General features: G+C 29.7%; 3 protein-coding genes and 2 non-coding genes across 5 annotated transcripts; 2 read left to right on the plus strand and 3 right to left on the minus strand.

The window, feature by feature from the left end:
* Positions 1 to 2,402: 2,402 nt before the first annotated feature.
* Positions 2,403 to 2,497, minus strand: Trnay-gua. The gene is made up of 2 exons: positions 2,461 to 2,497; positions 2,403 to 2,438 (listed from the first exon to the last, which is right to left on the minus strand). It is a non-coding gene; the product is annotated as a tRNA-Tyr (tRNA).
* A 1,117-nt stretch (positions 2,498 to 3,614) lies between these two features.
* Trnar-ucg lies at positions 3,615 to 3,687 on the minus strand. The gene has a single exon. It is a non-coding gene; the product is annotated as a tRNA-Arg (tRNA).
* An 849-nt stretch (positions 3,688 to 4,536) lies between these two features.
* Positions 4,537 to 5,786, plus strand: LOC105249819 (COMM domain-containing protein 5). Its single transcript, XM_011255564.3, has 4 exons — positions 4,537 to 4,713; positions 4,875 to 5,067; positions 5,151 to 5,297; positions 5,423 to 5,786. The coding sequence occupies exons 1-4, from the start codon at positions 4,614 to 4,616 to the stop codon at positions 5,604 to 5,606; spliced, it is 624 nt and encodes a 207-aa protein (XP_011253866.1). The 5' UTR covers positions 4,537 to 4,613; the 3' UTR covers positions 5,607 to 5,786.
* Positions 5,787 to 6,102: 316 nt separating this feature from the next.
* Positions 6,103 to 7,833, plus strand: LOC105249823 (NADH dehydrogenase [ubiquinone] iron-sulfur protein 3, mitochondrial). The gene is made up of 5 exons (XM_025406402.1): positions 6,103 to 6,256; positions 6,326 to 6,403; positions 6,616 to 6,863; positions 7,002 to 7,247; positions 7,490 to 7,833. Exons 1-5 carry the CDS (start codon positions 6,193 to 6,195, stop codon positions 7,640 to 7,642), a joined length of 789 nt encoding a protein of 262 aa, XP_025262187.1. The 5' UTR covers positions 6,103 to 6,192; the 3' UTR covers positions 7,643 to 7,833.
* Positions 7,834 to 10,492: 2,659 nt separating this feature from the next.
* LOC105249818 (monocarboxylate transporter 14) lies at positions 10,493 to 19,520 on the minus strand. Its single transcript, XM_011255563.3, has 5 exons — positions 18,444 to 19,520; positions 13,884 to 14,096; positions 13,040 to 13,166; positions 12,046 to 12,225; positions 10,493 to 11,827 (listed from the first exon to the last, which is right to left on the minus strand). Exons 1-5 carry the CDS (start codon positions 18,583 to 18,585, stop codon positions 10,591 to 10,593), a joined length of 1,899 nt encoding a protein of 632 aa, XP_011253865.1. The 5' UTR covers positions 18,586 to 19,520; the 3' UTR covers positions 10,493 to 10,590.
* Positions 19,521 to 21,340: the final 1,820 nt, after the last annotated feature.

Raw genomic sequence — 21,340 nt, forward strand, 5'->3', positions numbered from 1 at the left:
CGCCGGACGTCAGGAGGATGGCAGCACGTGTTGCCACCCTTTCTGTCGGGTTCTGTTACTCAACGCAAACGCGATGTCCTACGTATGGGAGGCACCCCCATTTGTACGGGTTATACACGAGTTACATCTCCCGACCGTTACTCCTACGAGCGACTATTGTATTATAAAGTTTTTTTCCGTAACATATATAATTATTTTAATAAATAAAAGCAATCAGCAAAATTTTAATGGCTCACTGCAATAAATATAATATAATGTATATATATATATATATATATATATATATATATATATATACACATATTTTTTTTTCTAAACATAGGATCAATATTCTTTGCTCTGTAGGGTGATTTAATTATTCCCTTGACATAACAGAAAGGTTAAAAAGATATAAGATATAATAACATTAATTTTTTTTGGATTTGTATATTATGTAAGAAAGATTTTCTTAACCTTTGGAAGAGGGGGAAGATGTAATAAATTAAAATTTCTATATATAATTTATAAAAAATTCGTATAAAATTATGATTGTTTTATGAGAATCTTCACTTATTAGAGAAAATCTCTCTTTAAATTCTTCAATTAGAAAATCTTTTAGAAAAAATTAATGAAATAATTAAAAAGTCATTATTATATTTTATATTGTATTTTATATATTATATTATTATAAATCAATTATTAAACTATCGAACTATTGAACTTTTATACTAAATTATTCAAAATAATTCAAATTAATTCGGAAATTCTCTTTTGCAAGCGAAAATTAATTTTATCAGGATATTTAAGCGAAAACAAATCTTTTTTATAAATGCGTTCTGGCATACGAAAGACAAGAGATACATCGAACGCCTTATATCGACTCTCTAATTTTCGCAATACCTTGTCTAGGTCAGACTTATCTGAGGAAGAATTTAAAAGCTTATGCGAACAATATTTAGGCGCGGTGCTAGGGCTAATTCACTTTGCTCTGATTAGACAAAAAGGAGCGGCGCACCCTCGCCAGGTTCCGATCTCCGAATCAGATAAATGGATACGCACCACATGAATCAATGGGTGACACACCAAAAATGTGACGAAAAATTTAGGGAAACCCTCATCCTATTTACAATTCCGAAAACAAACTATTAATCTCGTAACGAAACATGAAAGACATTCTTTCTCCTTATTATAGTTCTTCAATTCTTCAATTCTCTCTATTACAATCAAAAAAATTTATAAAAATTTTTTTATATGCTTTTTCTAAACCTAGCTTTATATATGTATGTATATATATATATATATATATATATATATCTTTTATATTTTAGAGAGAGTCTAAATAGATATATAAATAAATGTATAAATGATAAAAAATAATAATAATAATTATAACATAAATCAAATAATTATAATGTATTAAATGGCATAAATGTTTTAAAACAAAGAAAGAATTGTTTTCTAAACTGCATTTCGAATATTTAGTATTTATATTTTATAAATGTGAAATTTTTTTTATAATATATATTTTATATAATTTGTATTCAAAATATATAAGACGTAAAATATTTTTTACTTTATATTATATATATATTTAGTAAAGTCTATTGCTTTTAGTCTTTCTTATTATCAACATGACTAAGAGTTTTTCAACTTTTATTTTTGATTATGATCGCTCTTTTTTTAAGAGGAAGCATAGAGTTAAGAACATATGGTATACTATATGAAATCACCCTTCATACAATTGTAGTATAAATGATAAATGGGAGACTATTTTTAGTCTCCCTGTTTGTGTTCGTAAGATTATCTGCAAACAAATATTTTGCAAACAATGTGGCTGACTATAAATATGACAATATAATGTTTTATCATAACTTAACATAATAAACATGTTTATTCAATCAAAAAATCAAGAAACTAAGCATATAATCTAAGCAAAAAAAAATAAAATCTAAAAGACTAGAACCTATATAATCTAAAATTAAATTATTTAATTATATTGAAAAGAGTAAATTTCATACAAATAAATTTCAAAAAAATATATTTTATTTCAAGAGAGAATGTAATAAGTTAATCAATAATTAAATCTTGTATTGCATAGAAAGAAAGAGAGAGAGAGAGAGAGAGAGAGAGAGAGAGAGAGAGAGAAAGAGAGCGAGAGAGAAAGAAAGAGAAAGAGAGAGTCTCATATACATTTCATATACATTTTTTGTGCGTACTCTGTGTGCATATTATGTATTTTTAATATAATATTTTATGTAAATAAAAAATTTTTTTATTTACACAAACACAAGATCTCGTCAAACATTATAATATTATATTTGAATGATATGTTTTAAAATGTTATATTTTAAATATATATGTTTTAGAAAATAGAATGTGTTCCAAAACAAAATAAAAAACTAAAAAATTATACAAAAAAAAACTCCTTCGAGCCGGATTTGAACCAGCGACCTATGGATGTCTTCGTGTAACTCATGCCAACTACAGTCCACCGCTCTACCAACTGAGCTATCGAAGGTTCTTGCTTGATCCTTGTACCGAACAGATCATACTTGTAGATCATAATCAACGTTATTAATTTAAAACTTTTAAATAATTAAATATTATAAAAAGAGTCACTATACATTTATTAATAATTTTACTATTAAATGCTATATTATATCTATATATATTTAATTAATAACAGTATTGAGAATGTATGTTATATAAATCATTCGCAAAAATTAATGTAAAAATTCAATTATTTAACGCCTTTTTATAGAAAGAAAATTATAATTAAAGATTATTAACTTTTCTACTGCGAAATGATTAACTCTAGAGTAATTTTGTCATCCTTCTTGGTAATAGAAAGGTTAAAAGCTATATAATTTGTGTCGATCAAATGTCGCCTACACACTTCATAATCTATAAGTTATAAACGCAATATAATCGACAATTTCATGTAATAAATGAATTACAATGACACTGTACATGGGACATTTAATTAGGAATGTTTAAGAGCAATGAATTATGTTTCGGGAAACTCTCGACATTTCCTGATAATGTTATCAGTATACCTACACATGTGAACGCCCTTCTCATATTACTTTACATAAAACATCCACAAGTATATATATACATATCGCTGATTATATCATTATACAAAGAAACGTCTCGAATATATCGCTCATTTCAAAAAATCTCATTCTGAAAAATCGGAGCAGCATCTCTTCAATTAAGAGAGAATAAATTATATAAAATTTTTATAAAATGTGCACAGTAAACACATAATATATAATATATAATATAACAATTTAACAATAAAAAAAATTCAGAGAGAGAGAAAGAGAGAAAGAGAGAGGTAGAGTAAAATATATTATTTATCTTATTTACTTAAAAATTTGAGAGATAATAAATTTTATAAGAGATTTAAAATTTACATTAATTTAATTTGAAACAATTAATAAATTTTTAAGAGGAATTAGATTACTCTTGTGTATTGTAAATTTTTAGTCTCGACTTTACATCCAGGAAGACATTACATTATAATGAAAAAATTAAATAAAACGAACCAAAAGAATTTCAATAAAATATATGTATGTACAGAAGGACTTACAGTATATTTCACGTATCGAAGGAAAAAAAATAAGGGTCTACGACCGTGACAGGACTCGAACCTGCAATCTTCGGATCCGAAGTCCGACGCCTTATCCATTAGGCCACACGGTCTACTGCTTGGTATCATTCCAACGGGGTATATTAAAAAATTTATCGAATTGTCTTCCTTTATATTGAACCTAAAAAAATGATATGGTTTATATATATAAATGTAAAATAAGACTATATCGTAAAATATATGGTTGTCTGTCAACATTGCAAGTTACAACTCATCTTATTTAATAATATTATTATTGATATTTAACCATCAGCAATTAAATTATATATTCATGTCATAAATGACAAATTTAATGTTAAATTTAACATTTTTTGAATTTTGCAAATATTTATAGTTAAGATTTTATATTGTATAATTAAATTATATATCAATTATATATGAGACCGGTTCCGATTTTCGTGATTGTAATATCGAGGTAGTAGAAAAGATTTGACATTATCGGTCATTTATGATCCGGAATAAGCTTATCTGGACATTCAATCTATGTGTAATGCAATATTAAATCTACAGATATATAATTCTGGTATTTTGTAGGCGGTATGTACACATGACGCAATATTATATAGTTCTACAAAATTGCATTCCTGTGTGGATTCTGCACGATCGATACTATTAATGCTTTTCAAATATCTCCAATTTTACCTAAAAATTCGCTAAAATTTACCTGAGATCAGCAATCTTTAATTTCATTTCATCTGTAGCAATACTTATTTCCACTCCTCACTTAAATACAATATTTATTGTAAACGAATTCATTAAAAATCAGTAATTGTCGATAGAACAATTCTATTTCGATGATATCGAGAGTATCGATTATTACACTATCGAGAAAACAGCGGGTGCTTCAAATAGTACTTCTTGATTCTCGATAGATGACAATACTGGACATTGGATAATGCGAGTTAAGAGAGGTTAGGCTAGGTTAGGTTAGATTAGGTTCAGTTAAGATCTGTCAAAATTACTTCACTGTCAATAAAAGATGACAACTCCCTTTCAAACGCAACTTTTAAGCATTTTAGGAAATAAGACGAAATATTTGGCAGAATTAAAAAAGACATTCGCGCGTCCATTAATACAACGTGAGCTTAAAACAAATAATGTATAATTAAATTAAATACAATAAAATTCAAACGATAAATTGCATATTGCTTAAAATTTGCGAAATTATTTACAATAATTATAGCATATATTTACAAAAGTATTATATATGTACACATATTAATTGCATAAAATATTGTAGTTGCAGTGAAAGCTATAGAATTGGAACATATAGAAGAAGGTGTACTTGAGCGAATAAGTAAGAAATATAACATATCTGAGGAGTATGTAGATGAATACTATGCTGCTATTCTTACAATTTTGAAAGTACATCTACGTTTACAATGTCATGATATCAAGCCTGCAGAATTTAAACAATGTTTGGAAGAATTAAAGTAAATACTTTACCAAATCTTATACTTATTTTGTATAACAGTCGTATACTATTTCTCAGCTGATTTTTATGTATCAATTACAGATTGACTCCAGACTGTATAGAAGATTTAGCCTCTGTAATTTATGGTCCAAAGCGATTGGATCTCTTGTCCGGTTTAATTCAAACAACAAAATTTAATCCACAATTGATTTCTTGCAGATGGCGTGTGGATATTACAATCTCTTCTAAGTAAGTCTGGATTTTAGAAAAAGATGTTTATATTGCATCAAATATGATCATATATAAAGATTATTATTATTATTATTCAATTGCAGTATAAATATATAAAGATTATTATTATTATTCAATTGCAGTATAATAAATAGAGTGCTAGAACCAAATATTGTGATGGAATGGATTTTCAATACAGGCAAATGTGTAATATTCGAATTGTCTTTGGCAAAATTTCACCAATTAAGGCATACTATAGCCACCATTCTTGTCGAATTACAAGCTTTGGAACGGCACAGTATTTTCAAAGCTGTCCAGTCCAGCTGACAATTGTGATACCTCGTTATTAAAAAACTTTAAGATACAAATATATTAAAACATATAAAAAGATATACAAAAATATTAAAACTCGCTATGTAATTGCAATCCACAAATTTTTCTACATGTATGTGAGAAAATATAATTTACATATATCTGTATAGCTTTAAATATAGTATTGGACTTAATATATTATCATTAAAGAAAGATAATTTATTAAGTTTTACAAATACTTTAAAGCGTTAATTTTTTGTCTAAGGCAGTAACTATGTAATTTTTCTTTACAAGTTAATAATAAAATTTTTTAATCGAAGTAATAATTATTGCTTTTATAATATAATAATTATCATTATCTTTAATTTTTTAAAGATCTAAAAATTGTCGTATTTCTGTTCTTAAAAGAAAAAAAAGTTATATTTTCGTTATCCTGATTGGTTGATCAAGCACATTGTTATGATTGGCTATCCAATATAGAAAATTTCTAGGGTCCTAGAAGGTTTCTGATTTTACCCTAAAGTAAAAATTAAATGGTAGGAACTATGATGTTCCATTGATAATTGTATTTAGAATTATATTTGAAACGTCTTGCGCGAAAATGACATCGATATTTAGAAACTGTTGGAGGCTGTCGCGAAGTTTACCAGTTGCTACGCCGAAAAGTAATGAAATATACCATCGAATGACATTTCCCATCGAATTATGTAATAATATGTGCGTTTGCCCGATAGGTTATGCTGTCTCTTTTCCATTATCGATACGATACAACACTACAACCAGTGAAAAAGTTGAAAAAACCGAGACTCGTCGTATGTACAATTTTATATTTACTATGTGATTCGATATTCTTGAGTAAACTTTAAGTAAATTTTTTCTATTCCAATTTCTGTCAAAAAATATTTCTACCTTTAAATTGGAGCAGATATTAATAGAAAAGTGGAAGAAATAATTATGGAATATCTTATATGTATAAAATGCACAACACACAGCATTGTTTTATCTTACTTAAATATTTTTGTAGCCACGGTGCGTAAACCCAATCACATTGATGTCACTCGTTTGGTAAATTTTGGTCGCTACATCTCTAATTGCTTACCAAAATATGTACAACAAGTACAGTTGACTGCTGGTGATGAATTGGAAATACTTATTGCTCCTGAAGGCATTATCCCTACATGTGCATTTTTGAAAGACCATCACAATACACAATTTGTTAATCTGTCAGATATTACTGCTTTAGATGTACCTAGTAGGCAGTATAGATTTGAGGTGAGTTTTGCTTTATATTTATACATATGATTTTTATATATATATATATATATATATATATATATATAAATTTTACAAACATGTGATATAAATTGACATATAAATAGAGCTTTATCTAGTATCTATTTATTTTTATAGCTCGTCTACAACCTGTTATCATTGCGTTATAATTCACGTATTAGGGTAAAAACATATACTGATGAGTTAACACCTATTGATTCCATCTGCAGCGTATTCAAAGCTGCTGATTGGTACGAACGAGAAGTATGGGATATGTTTGGCATATTTTTCTTGAATCATCCTGATCTTCGCAGGATTCTTACAGACTATGGCTTTGAAGGGCATCCGCTAAGGAAAGACTTTCCACTCAGTGGATATGTTGAGGTGATTATTAAAAGATCAATATATCAGTTGATTTTAATGGTATCAATAAAATGTATGAACAAATTTGTATGATTTGTAGACTTGTTTGCAATAATTTGTATCCCATTAAAAAAAACTTGTTATAATTTAATTAAGCTATATATTAATTAAGCTATATATATCTTATTAAAGCTCTTATATTATAGCTTATATTAAATTTTATATAATTTTTTATAACATTTTTCTAATATGATTTATTTTAGGTTCGCTACGATGATGAGCAAAAAAGAGTGGTTATTGAACCATTGGAATTGACTCAAGAATTTCGTAAATTTGAACTATCCGCTCCATGGGAACAGTTTCCTAAATTCAGAGAAGCTCCACCAGCTGCTGAAACTATCTCAAAAGAAAAGTAACTGTTTTTACTTAGATCATTAGATATAGTCCAAGAAAGCAGGCATAAAGTATGTATATTGATAAAAAAAAGTATGTATATTGATAAAATGTAATTTAAATTGACAAATATCCTCTTTTCTCTTGTTAATAATTTCTGAATGTTCAATTCAGAGATTTGTTCTGAAAATACAGAGGATAATGTGTATAAATACTTGTATTTTCTTATTTTAAAACATATTGCAAAGCTAGTTATCTATGCTTTCACCAATTATTTGTTATTTAACAAGATCATTGATTTTCTTTATATTTTGGATTAATTTTATTCCTATTTTTAGAAGATGATGCTTTTATTTATAATATAAATTGAAAGAAAATATAATATGGGCATAAATTGTAATATAAATAAAAAAAGAAGTTTAATTAATTTTAAATATATAGACTTAATAGGAAAGTGTTATATTATCATGGAGCAATTTTTTTCTTTTATATATATATATATATATTTGTATAGAGTTATAAACATAATATATATGTGTGTATATATATATATTACTTATAAACTGCTTATGACCTACTTGTAAGGCATTATTTCCGGCGGATTTCGAAAGTTTGAAAAGTGGATTGATCAGTTGAAGTTCTTTTAATAATTAAAAAAAAAACTCGCAATCTTTTGCCACAAGATATTTTTATACTATAAAGATATACAGGGTGTTCTGCAACAAGTGGGACAAAATTTAAGAGATGATTCTTCATGGTAAAATAAGACAAAAATCATCACTAAGAATTTGATAGAGGCTTCCTTTTTAATCATAAATATTTGAAAATTCGCAAAAGATATATCAAGCACGGCATTCTATCGATCTTGGGCATGTGTTAGTTAGAGTTATCAAAATAGACTCGTCACACATAAGTACAAAAGCTTGCTTCATAGCAGCTGATGTGAAATTTGCAATATTCAGCGCGGTAGAGGAGAAAAATATAGTTTTTATGTGAATGTTATAATTAAAAAAGGAAATCGAAATTTTCTTAATCTTGATTTTTGTCTTATTTTATCATGAAAAATCACTTCTTAAATTCTGTCCTACTTGTTGCAGAACATTCTACATACATTTCGCCGGATATATCTTATATGGTCACAAGTCTTACACTTGTTGTGGATTCTTTTCATTAATTCATTCTCAATTTAAAGAGAGAATGGCAAAATTCCTATATCAGAATTCTTTATTTAATAAGTATAATTTTCGTAAAATCCACTTCTAATCTCATTCTAGTAAGATCGCATTTATATACGTGCGATCAAATTTTTAGAAATAGATAGATACTGTATCTAAAATTGTGTGCCAATTTACTTTATTACTAAATTTGATACGTGCTATGTTATGTCACCGTATTTTTATTCCGATGTACAACTGGTATCAATAGTGACAGTTGCTTTTTCACTAAATATTCAAGTAAAATTGAATTATATTTTTTTCGTGCCAATGCAAAACTTTTACTTTCAAAGAGAGAATAATTTTTTTTCTTCGGTTATAAGGCAAGAGATATATTTTCTTTCTGCTTCCGAGAAAGGAACCAATCGCACATTTCTCTAAAAAGTTTTTTTCTCAAAAATTATTTCCCTAAATAATACGCTTTATAGTTAAAAATGGACTATGCGATGCGTGAGGTCGCATTATGCGTTACCTCATCGATACAAGAGCGTATACTTGGCGGTAAGTGTGATCAAATCGGAATTTGATATCGCTGATACAGAGTGAAATTGATTTCGTTAGTTGAAACTTTTCAGTTTCTTGTAATTTAAAACGGATCGTTGATTGATGTGTATATATTTCTTATAATTTTCAAAAAATGATACGTATCTTTTATCAATTTTCTTCTTAAAAATACGAAAAGAAACTTATTATTATTTGCAAACTTCTTACAGTTTTATCATCTTAAGTACTTCTCCCTCTCACTTCTAAGTACTTCTTTACTCTATTTTATCACTATAAGTACAAACATTTTATTATAAACTAAATGTAAATGCATTTTATTATATTTTCGTACTTGTTTCGATCTTAGATTTTAATATTTTAATAAATTAAATTTTCACTAAAAAATTAGATTTTATATCTTGTAAACAATATTCTACATGACATTTTTGTCTTATAATTATCTTCAAGAGTGTAACAATGCATATACACAACATTTCGTTTTATATTACAAGAAAACAAAAAATTTCCATATAATAGAATTAACTTGCTCTGTGCATGTAATATTCAAAATTACTGATAAAGGCGAAATATTATTATATCATATCACTTTTACCAGTTAATTCACTAATGAAAAATGTAATGCTATACAATGAAATATAGACTTGAAATTAACAATTTATAACAATTAATTACATACAACTTTTAGTTATTATTCAAGATAACTAAAAGATAAATTTGGTATTTGGTACAATAAGATTTTTTTACTGTTCTATTTGGCGATCAATTATATGTACTATAATTAATATTATTCGACAGTCATACAATCATACGTCGTAGACAATTGATGCGAAAAACTATCGGATTAAGCAAAATCTCAAAATTTTGCTCGATCCAAAAACTTCGCCAGTATAGCTTCGATACATAACATTCATACTAACATCACAGTTTAATGTCGGCCATGTTCTCGCTCTCTTTCTTTTTCTCTTTCTATTTCTTATATACATGCATACATATACATGGCCACCTTTAAGCAATCGCGAGAATAATAAGCTCATATGTGCCTTTAAATAATAACGAGTCATATTTCGCGACTCATTTATATATAATTGCCCTTTCATAATTTTGCATTTTAAAACTTGAAAATAAGAAATTTTTTATTATGTATATAATAATATGAATTTAAAATTCAGATTTTAAAATGTAAAATTACGAAAAGAGTGTCCAGTATTAATGATGGACAACTGTCATATTTTACTTTGTGTTTATTTAGTCTACTATACTTTATCTATTTTGGCGGATTTCTCTAACGCTGCCTGTCTTCGTCGAATGAATGGGACAATACCCCAAAGAGACGCGCCAAATACCAGAATAATGCCAAGTATACTGAAGATCGGTCCGTAGCTGCCGATTTGTTCGTACACTATGCCGCAAATGGGTGGCCCTACCAGTTGAATAACACCGTTGACGAATAACGAAATACCGTAAGACGAGGTGAGCTTCTCGGTTCCCAGCATGTCGGCCATGATAACGGCGGTGATACCAACATAGACACCGGACGCAAGACCAAAAAAGGAGCAATAAACGGACAGCATAATATACGAATTGGAAGTGGGTAAAATGGCCAAAGAAACGCCAGAAGCAAGTAGACCGCCAACGAAATACCAATGTTTAGGCATAATTTTAATATCGGAAAGGGCGGAGCCACCGATGCGGCCCACCAAGTCAAGCATAGAGACGATTGACAACAGCAATGACGCGTCCCAGTTCTCGAAACCCAGAGAAATGGCGTAGGCCGGTAGCAAAATGACAAAGTTGGTGTAGCTGATGGCATTGGTAGAGTTGGAAATAAGAATAACGAGATAAATAGGATCCTTGAGCAGACTGAGATCGAAAAATTTGTTCTGTTGGCTTTTTTCGTCGTCCTCATACCGCTTTTGTTCCCCACTGATCGTCGTTGATTTTCTAGTGAATGTACTAGAAATAGCGTTTAGCGTCAATGTAGATGCACGTTCCGGATGCAGGACCGATAGAGTGCTACCGTGATACGGTGTACTGACGTAATTGAAGGACGATGTGCTGGGCGAGTTCATCGGTGATTTCGCGGATGTCCTAGAGTATTTGCCGGAATCGGTCACGGCGCTACACCCTTCTGGCACAGCGTGCAACGTCGGCGTGCTGTGCATCTGGCCGCTGATCTCGCGTCCGACAGGTACGCTGATCTTTCGCGTGCGACTCTGCACTGGTGTATTCTTGTAATATTCTAACGCAACGCTTGACGCACTTTTCGGTACGATCGGCGCGGCCTTCTCGCTCGTTGAGTTCGACGATAGCAGTTGGCTATTGCTCTTCTCGGTCATTTGCTCCGGGCTGCTATTGACGATTTCCCTATCGTCGCATTCATCATTGTCACCCGGAGACCGAGCTGGTACCATATGCCATTCCACGGGGTGATACAGAAGTGCGCTCGCCCACACATTTAATGTGACAGCACCCATTATTAATACTGCGCCTCTGCGAACAAATGAAAAATATATCGATTATCACCTGTTAACATTTTAACAAGTAATGACAATTGTAGATTTTCATCATTGTTAATACAGTTGACTATCAATGTAATAGAACTATTATTGTATAAAAATTATAACACGCAATATATCTTATATTTTTATTTCTACAGCATTTGTCGGATATTTGTATGATTGATTTAAATAAATAACAAAGAAGCTCACCTATAACCATATTCTCGTAAAAGAAAACCCAAAACGGGTGGAAGAAATATTGAGCCTAACGCACTGCCGGATATGCAGAGTCCATTGGCAAGTCCTCGTCGCCGTACAAAATAAGACGTCACGATATATACAGTTGGGGGAAACGCTAATCCCGCTCCCGTACCTACTAGTACACCATAACTGGAAACAAGGGAAATTACATAAGAAATATTGACCTATTACATAATAATATTTACGCAATGAATATTTTAAAAAGACTATATCTATATGAATTGATTAAAAAAGAAATCGATATGTTGAGTTTTAAAATTTCTCTTGTATATTTAATATATTTAAATATTTAAATATTTTGTATGCCGTCGTTAACCTTTATTTACTAAACAGATTCGCTCATATATTTGCATTTCATCTTTATAATTTTCAAATTTTTGCTGCAATTGTTTTTAACAAGTTTTCTTGTAATTTTTTTTTATAAAACTTTCGCAGTAAATGCATATAATTAAATTATAATATCAATATTAATTATAATATCAATATTATAAAAATCAATGTTATTTTTTTCCTAAATCACATTATTTAAACATATATAAAAATAATTATTTAAATATATATAAAATATTTAAACATATATAAAAATATACAAGTTGAAAATAATTTTGCTCATATGCAGTTATTTTATATTTGAGGAATATATTTTACAAAAGACAAAAGTTCTCGTCGCAATTTTCAATTTCAATCAATGGAGAAAATATATTTGTTTTAATTGTTCATCATTTCTTTTCAATCAAAAGTTTAATACTACAATAATATTTACTTGAAAAATTTACTTTTATGAATTTCGCTTTCGTATATAACTATGAACAAATTCTCTTATTTCTTTATTTTTTTAAAGCAAGATGTGATATTTATTATTTGTTCAAAGATATTTGTTGCGCAAGATATAATGATCAATTAATATCATTCTATTTTACATTTTAAAAGGAAGAAAATTTACCTTACGCATAGAAAGGCCACAGAGTCCGCGAAATAGCTTAGCATCATCCCCACCGCGGCAAATGTCCCCCCTATTAGAGTTACCGTACGATAAGAATACTTGACCGAAAGTATGCTAGAGAATGGGCCTGGAATGATAAGATACTGCTAAATTGATGCAAATAAGAACAATCATGTTTACTTAGAAATTATTCGTGCAGCTGTACTTTTTTTAATTTTCATTGAATTTATCATGATTTCATCGGTTTCTAATTCTTGAAGAGATTGTCAATGATTAAAATTCACATGTCAAATAACATTATAATACGCGTAAACAATTTATTTATTCTTACTGATTCTTAATTTGTTTGCTCGAATACATCGATATGATTCATAATATACTGGAAACTACATGTAAACAATAAGCGCAAGCGAATCTTTCCGTGTTTCAAAGTCCATACTATCGTGAACTGCTTGCTATCTTTACCGAAATATAAAATCTGTATTTATGTCATGTCACGCATAAATTAATATTCTGATGATTTTAAATTTTTTTCATATAATACTTATATTAATTTCATATATTATCATAAAATTATATTGTATAATCGAATTGATGTAAAAATACATGGTTCGGAGTTTTGAAATTTTGATAAAGCAAACAAATAACAAAATCAAGATGAAGTCATTTCTAAATATTTAATCGTGAATTGTAACATTTAAACGTGAAAAAATAATACAATTATAGAAAAAATAAAATTTTCAACAGAATCCGATTTAGCAAAGATGCTTAAAAGCTATGGATACGTTTTCGAAAAATGTTTATCGATATGATACAATACATTATACATAACAATAATTCTTACCCAGCGAACTATATAGAAAATAACAGAGTGATGGTATCCACGCAGCTGCTGCTGGTGACGCATTAAATACATCGAGAAATTCGACGAACAATACTCCAAAGGACTTTATAGTACCAGGGATGAGAAGATTAACCATGACAGAGGCTAAAAGTACTAACCATCCCCAGCCTCCATCCGGTGGGATTAACTCCTCCTCTATCTTTTCTTCTTTCTCTGCAACGAGGATAAAACATGTTTGAGAAATTTTTTATTAATTTTGTTGCGAATTTTTATGTCGTTTATGTAATAAAGTAACATCACCTAAAATAACGACGTTATCTTCTTCTCCCCATGATATTTTTTTATCTTTTTGTCTTTTAATTTGACTTTATATAAGAGATTTGTTTTATCAAAGACTAGAAGATGATGCTCTCATCTGCTAGTTTTTAATAAAACAAATCTCTTATATAAAATCAAATTAAAAGACAAAGAGATAAAAAAATATCATGAAGAGAAGAAGATTTGCTTTCATAATCAATAGCACATAGTTTGCAAACTTTGCATATTTCTTAGCATTATTATTGAAATATTATATTGAAAAATGCCTAATATTTCTTGGGTTTCATTTACGTGACAAAAAATCTATCATTGTTTTTTATTTAAAAACTGACAGAAAAAAAAGATTTTTATGAATTTATTGGAACAGATATAAAGCAAAATGATGGAAAAGACATTAAATATAATACTCAATTCTTTCTGTTCTTATTCAATTCCTTAATTTGTTTTTATAGCGAATTGTTTAATGCACAGTTGTAACAATTTGACAAAATAAGATAATGATTTAACAAACAAAATACAGGAAAGATAACGTGGTTGAATAATATGATTTTGTAATTTGATTACGTAACCAATTCGCGAAAAACCTAATTAAACAAGTATATAATAACAAATATTTTTTTAATGTACATTTTACGAGAAACATATTTTTCTGACATGTTATATGACGATAATTAGACAGATTCGTAAAGGTAATCAGATGGAAATTGATATGCTAATGAATTATGAACAGTAGGAGAGACTTTGAGACTCACAATTAGAGACAAAGAGAATATTATATTCGATGCTTAAATGTGTACGCGCGTACAAAGTGCTCAGATGCACATTCTTAGGTACAATAAATTTAAAAGCAAAAATGTTAGAATATATTAAATTTGAAAAACGTAATTTTGTAAGTATACCAAATAATATAGCTGAAATATTGCACAATTCGTGCAACGTATATTTTAATTCTTTCGTAAAGATCTTCTAAAAAAATTATATTAGTGCAAAAGATATATTCATTTATTAAAAGAGATACTTTTTACAAAAAGAAATTTTTTTAATAAAAAATAAATGACTGCGCGGAATGGATAGTTATTCTGCTTGAAAAAAAAACAGAGAGTGATAAAAAATCTTGAAATTCTCACTACGTTTAACAAGACGCTCAACATATCCCAAGTATTCGTTAACATCATGTAACGAATATAGAAATCGCTGGTTCATGTGTTAGGGGAGGAAGGATAAAATAGATATCTGTCTTGTACGTGCTGCCCGTATGCGTAGACAAAGGAAAAGTTGCAATTTTCCCCGTCACCGACAAAGAGAGAGGCATCATTAGTATGCAACATTGTAATACCGATACTGATCGCCTCACATACGGAAGTCGTTTCCGTTGTGACATGAATTCTGACTTGCTTTTATTTATACGGACATTCAAACAATGGGTTTGAATTATAAGCGATCGACAGGAATCCAATTGGCATAATCGAATTTTGATCAAACAAATCTTTTCTCTTCCTTGATATGCTCTTCTTTTCTACAAAGAAAAAGATTTAGTTTGATTTTATTCCTCTATTAAAATACCTGAAAAATTATTAACTGTTTATTCAAATATTTTCTTTTATAACAGAAATAAACATTTGTTATGCTAATGTATGTAAATTATTTTCTGTTCCACATATACAAAATTTAATTACACAAAATTTAAAAAAAATATTTTTTCTATTTATTTATTCTATTTTCTATTATTTATAAAGATTTAAAATATCATTAAATATGTTGAGAAAAATTAAAACAAAACGGACGAGGAGGAAAATTCTAAATTTTTAAAAATAATTTAACATTATTGTAATTGTATATCTTTGTACGTTTTTTAATGAATTCATACATTTCACTGAAAGAAATTGTTGTAAACATTGTACATTTAACTGAATGAATTGTAACTAGCGAGGCTGAACAATTTTACAACGAAATATTGGCAAGCTTTTTGCTTAACGCATTTTAATCGTTTGTGTCGATTTTACCCAATTTGCTTCTTGGCTCATAGGCCCGTCTTTTATATATTTAACCTTTCTATTTATAAAAGTTCTATCTATAAAATAACGATTCGAATGGAAGATAAGGTGTAAAACGGAAAAAGATAAAGGATAATAATAAAAACAAGATCTATAAACATAGTGTAAATTACGAAAACATAAAAATTAGAAATAATGATAATACAAAACAGGAAAAAGATAAATATTATCATTGTATTCCGATAAGAGATAAGGGTGCAAAACACATGTCGAACATTATACAGGGTGTTTCATTTTAATCCGACCACCTAAATTTCTCGGAAGACATAGTTATTTAAAAAAAAAAATATGTAATTGTTAATTGCAAATTACATATTTTTTTTCGAAACAACTATGAGTTTTCTTTAGACCAATTGATTCTTCTCATTATTTTGTACATAAAAGTATTAAGGTAAAATAATCGAAAAATGAATATTTTACAAGATATTTTACGGTTTATGTAAAATTAAAAAATGATTTCAAGCCTCATAACTTGGAAAGTATTTAATGAAAACTAACTTAATTATAGTGTTTTGGAAAGCTCTTGAGATGAGCTACAAGAATATGCAAAAGCATATAGGGTGTCCCATTTAAAAAGTTGGAGCTGATCTTCGCGTGTCCTTCAGGTGGCTCTTCAAGATCAAACTAATGACACCATCTTATGTCCCCCTTGAAACCATACAACTTTTGTCTAAAACATTTTTCTCTATCTTGCTTAGGTTCCGAGAAATTTAGGTGGTCGGATTAAAATGAAACACCCTGTATATCAATTTGGAATATCTTTCTAATATTTTGAAATTTAATAAATATATTTTCGCGTGTTTTTTATTCTTCTGCTGATTTCAAAAACGCAGTTTGTGTTTAATATAATAATTATAATTCATTAATCAGTCTTTTTAAAAAGGTTGATTTTTTCAAATATTATTTATCGATATAAACTATATGTATTTTTTTTTAAAGTGAAAAAGAATATTTAGAATTCAATGATTAATTTTCTTTTCTAGAAATTTCTATAGGAAGTATCTCACACAACAGAAAACAATAGCTAATAGAAAGATTTTTTGAAATTACTTTTTCCACTACAATGTGCAATAGTGCTTTTTTTGAATGAAATTATTCGTTTCTTTTTGCATTACATTGATTATTTTCTGTCATTTTCTGTTACAAAAAATACTAAATCACTTATCGAAAAATAAATATTTCTTATTGTTATGTTCAAATATATTAGAAAATATATATAATACATCATAAAAAAAGTACATACTATAATAATACATTTATACTTATTCTATAAGTTTAATATTTTATTTGTAAAATGTGCGATATAAAAGAAATCAGAAATTTATTATATATATATATATATATATATATATATATATATATATATGTATAAAACAAATTTTACATATATATTCCAGTTCTAAACATGTAATTGTAAGTGCATTGTTGCGGAAAAATTAGCGTTATAAAAAATTAGAGCTTTAGTTTTGCAGCCTTCAACTTTTTCCTGTATCATATTTTTTTATCAACAATCATGAGAAATATTTTCTGTTACACATATGCAGAAAAACACAGTAAAAATATATAATCATAGTGTAATACTTATCATTAATATTTATTATCTCATTATGTATTTTTTCTAGAAAAATTGAAAGACGAAACATACAAATATCTAACATAGGCGGAGAGACAACATGCTAATGATTTTTGTTAATACCAGCTGGAATTAGTAACGTACCGAGGTTATCAGTAATTTCAGCTAGCATTAACAGAACTGTTATGCTAAAGATAAAAGAGGATATAAGAAGATAAAACAGGAAGCGATCCTTTTTAAAACAATGAGAGAGCAAACTCAATATTTATTAATGTCTTCGTCATTGTATGTATCAGTGACGTCACTTGCAATAACACTAGTGAATTAACAGATGTTTCTTTTCGAAAATTTTCGCAATTTTGACGTTTTTATTTGAACTCTTGTAAATCGTATATAATTTACGCGTATTTAGCAATTTTCACATTTATATGTGAAAAACCGTAAAAAAGTAGTTTGCAAAGATCGGTATTGGATTTATAAAACTCTATAAATATTGGAAAATGTAAAGTTTTTTTTAATTTCTTAAGGAAACAATTTTCTAAATATCGAAGACAGAATCAACGGGATTCGTGTTTTTTCCAAACGTGTATTGAATAACTTCTCCGCATAGCTCACCTGATTTATTGGTCCCATTTAGGCGATCTTTATTGTTGTCAGAGTCCTGAGATACCAGCCGGTAGTCGCCCTTTCGGGATTTACCCGAGCCGAATTTGATGTTGATCCCATTGTCCTGATCTTGAACTCGTTGCATCGTCATCGACCTTTATTCGCGACTCGTGCGCGCGTACCATACACACGAAAAAACACACACGCGGTCGTCCATACACACAGCTGGTAGAGATAAAAACGCGGGGACCGATCACACCACCAGATATATATATATATATGTATATATAAAATACACGTGTATATGTGTGCTATCAACAGTAGCGCGAGAGTTAAATGCAAAACGAAAAGATATCGGAGAGAGAGAAGCAGAGACTTAAAGATGAGAAGAAAGAGGACAGGAGAAGAGGGCAATAGCCGTCGCGGTTTCCTTCCTTCCTGATTCTATTCTGGATATCTATCTCTGCCCTTTCGCCGTGATCTCCGGGCTCTTTATCACTCGTTGCGCGCGCGCTCCGGATGAATATTCATCCGCGGTGTAGATAAGTAGATAGATAGATTACGTAGATACCGCGACCGCGGGGAGACACGTACAACAATGATACGAACGGCGTCCTGCGCTCTCTCGAAATGCCCGCGAGCTTGTATCAGGAACCTGAGCGTGCCAGAGCGACGGCGTCGTCGGTCCTCCTGTTTCCTCCTGTTTCCTCCAGTTTCCTTCTTTTCCGCAACCATCCGCCGCCGTTTCAGTCATAGACCCCGTCGTTTCGTCGATCGACCGGGCCGTTCCGTTCCTCTTTCGGTCTCGCCGAACGACCGTCCCGTCGCAATGATACCTCGACCCGAGCTGACTACCGACTACCTCGCCGTCTTCGTCGTCCTCGTCGTTGTCCAGACGCATAGAGAACGCGTAGCGACACCGGTATACGTACATGAACCCCGCCGCTCGCCGTCACAATGCCGTCATTCCGTTCCCCCGCGTATAACGCGCCTACTATCTATCTACGCGCTCGCAACATACGTGCGCCGCGAGCCGACTGATCAGCTGTGTGTCATGATGCAGGGGCGTCTAGCGTCTCCTCTCCGCCCGCATCCCTCCCCCACTGCCGCTCGCGCCGCCGCAGACTCCCATCCCCTCCACGTCGCGCTCTCCAGCGCGCATGCGCGCGCCAATACCGTAGCTCTCTCTCGCTCGCTCTTTCAGTCGCGCGACTGCTTCATGTCATATGCGCGTGTAACTCGAAGGAAGTCGGCTCGCCTTCTCTTTTATCGATAAAACGCATATCCCCACTCTATTAGTACGTATAATACAACGGTCGACTACCACAGTGGTCCACGGTTGATCTCTTTTCTTTTCCTTTCCTCTCTCTTTCTTTCACGGACAATGTCTACCTTTTTTTTGTTCCTACGTACATGACCAAAATAAGGACGTACTAACGTTTCCTCGGTACAATAACATAGAACTGTAGCACTGTTTTTTTTGTTTAAGACTCGTGAAGGAACAAGCAGAAGTATTCGATCAAAAATATTATAATCATTCGGTGGAAAGTATATTCGGTCACAAATATTATAATCATTTTATTCAAATTTTATATTATTTAATATTTTTGTACTAAATATAGGATGATTCCGTCATGATGGTAAATTATGTGAAAAAGAATATCGTATTTATACATATAATTACGTCAACTACATAGAAGATAAATTACGTTATACTATTGATATTATATGAAATAACACTATCTTGCATCTGCTTTGTCACTGTTAGATATTTATATAATAATTACGGTCGCTGATAAATATCTTTAACTGTGAATGTAAGATTAATATGTAATTTTTATAGTGTGTGTGTGTGTGTGTAGTATTTGAAAGCAAGGAAAATAAAAAGTAGAGAAAAATAAAAGTAAAAGAATATGAAAGTAATTTCTAATAAAAAAGTATATAATTACGCATATATATAAAATAATTACACTAGAATTTGTATAAGTCAAGATTCTATATAAAAATTGCAAAATTTCACTAGAAAATAAGATAATTTAAAAAAATACACACAATTTTGTTAAAAAAAATTAAACTTATAAATCATCGTTTCGTTCAAAATATGTTTTTAAGTAATTAAATATTTTATTTCACGTGTTCGAGACCGATCATTGTCATCAAGTAAAACGTAAACGAAGTTTATTTTTTAAAACTGCCTTATAAATCTTCTTCAGCGACTCTTTTGATTATGAGAGATAACAATAAGAGTGAGTAAAACTAACAGAAAACAATTATGAATGGACATCAAAACTATAAAGTGTTGTCAAATGATCAGATGATCGATTAGATGACTAGATAAAACTTCCTAGATTTATTCTCTCGAGTAATGGGGATAATTTGCACAAAAGAAAAAATACATGTATTATTTTCATATTCTGAAAAAAAAACAAATTTTACATGTATATAAATTTTAGTAAAATTAATTTCGCCTTCAACATTGAAAAAGTTTGTTTTAAAAAACTGTTTTACTGTTTTCATATTCAAAATGGTAGTTTTCATGAAAAAATTACATATAATAACTTTATTTTTAAACTTGCGAAGAAGTATAAAACTAAAGTTATATGTAATTTCTTACCATGTCATTTTTATTATCGCAATATATAGCATTTAGTATAGTTTGTAATGTTTAGTGTAATTTACATCACATTTCTAAGAAGCTCTTCTCCCTCTCTCTCGCAAATGGAGCAAAAAGATACTACAGACTGCAGTAACTTTCCTACATAGACTTTCTTTGTTTCTAAAAAAGAGATTAAAAAGCAATAAAAATTGTTTAAAAATTTTATATCTCTTTAAATTTCACTGCTCTGCAAAAAACATATAAATAAAAACGAGAAAAACGGCTGCTATGATGAAAAAGATCAAGAAAT

This window comes from Camponotus floridanus, unplaced genomic scaffold (assembly GCF_003227725.1).
Source record: "Camponotus floridanus strain SB8 unplaced genomic scaffold, Cflo_v7.5 scaffold141, whole genome shotgun sequence".
Lineage (NCBI taxonomy): Eukaryota > Metazoa > Arthropoda > Insecta > Hymenoptera > Formicidae > Camponotus > Camponotus floridanus.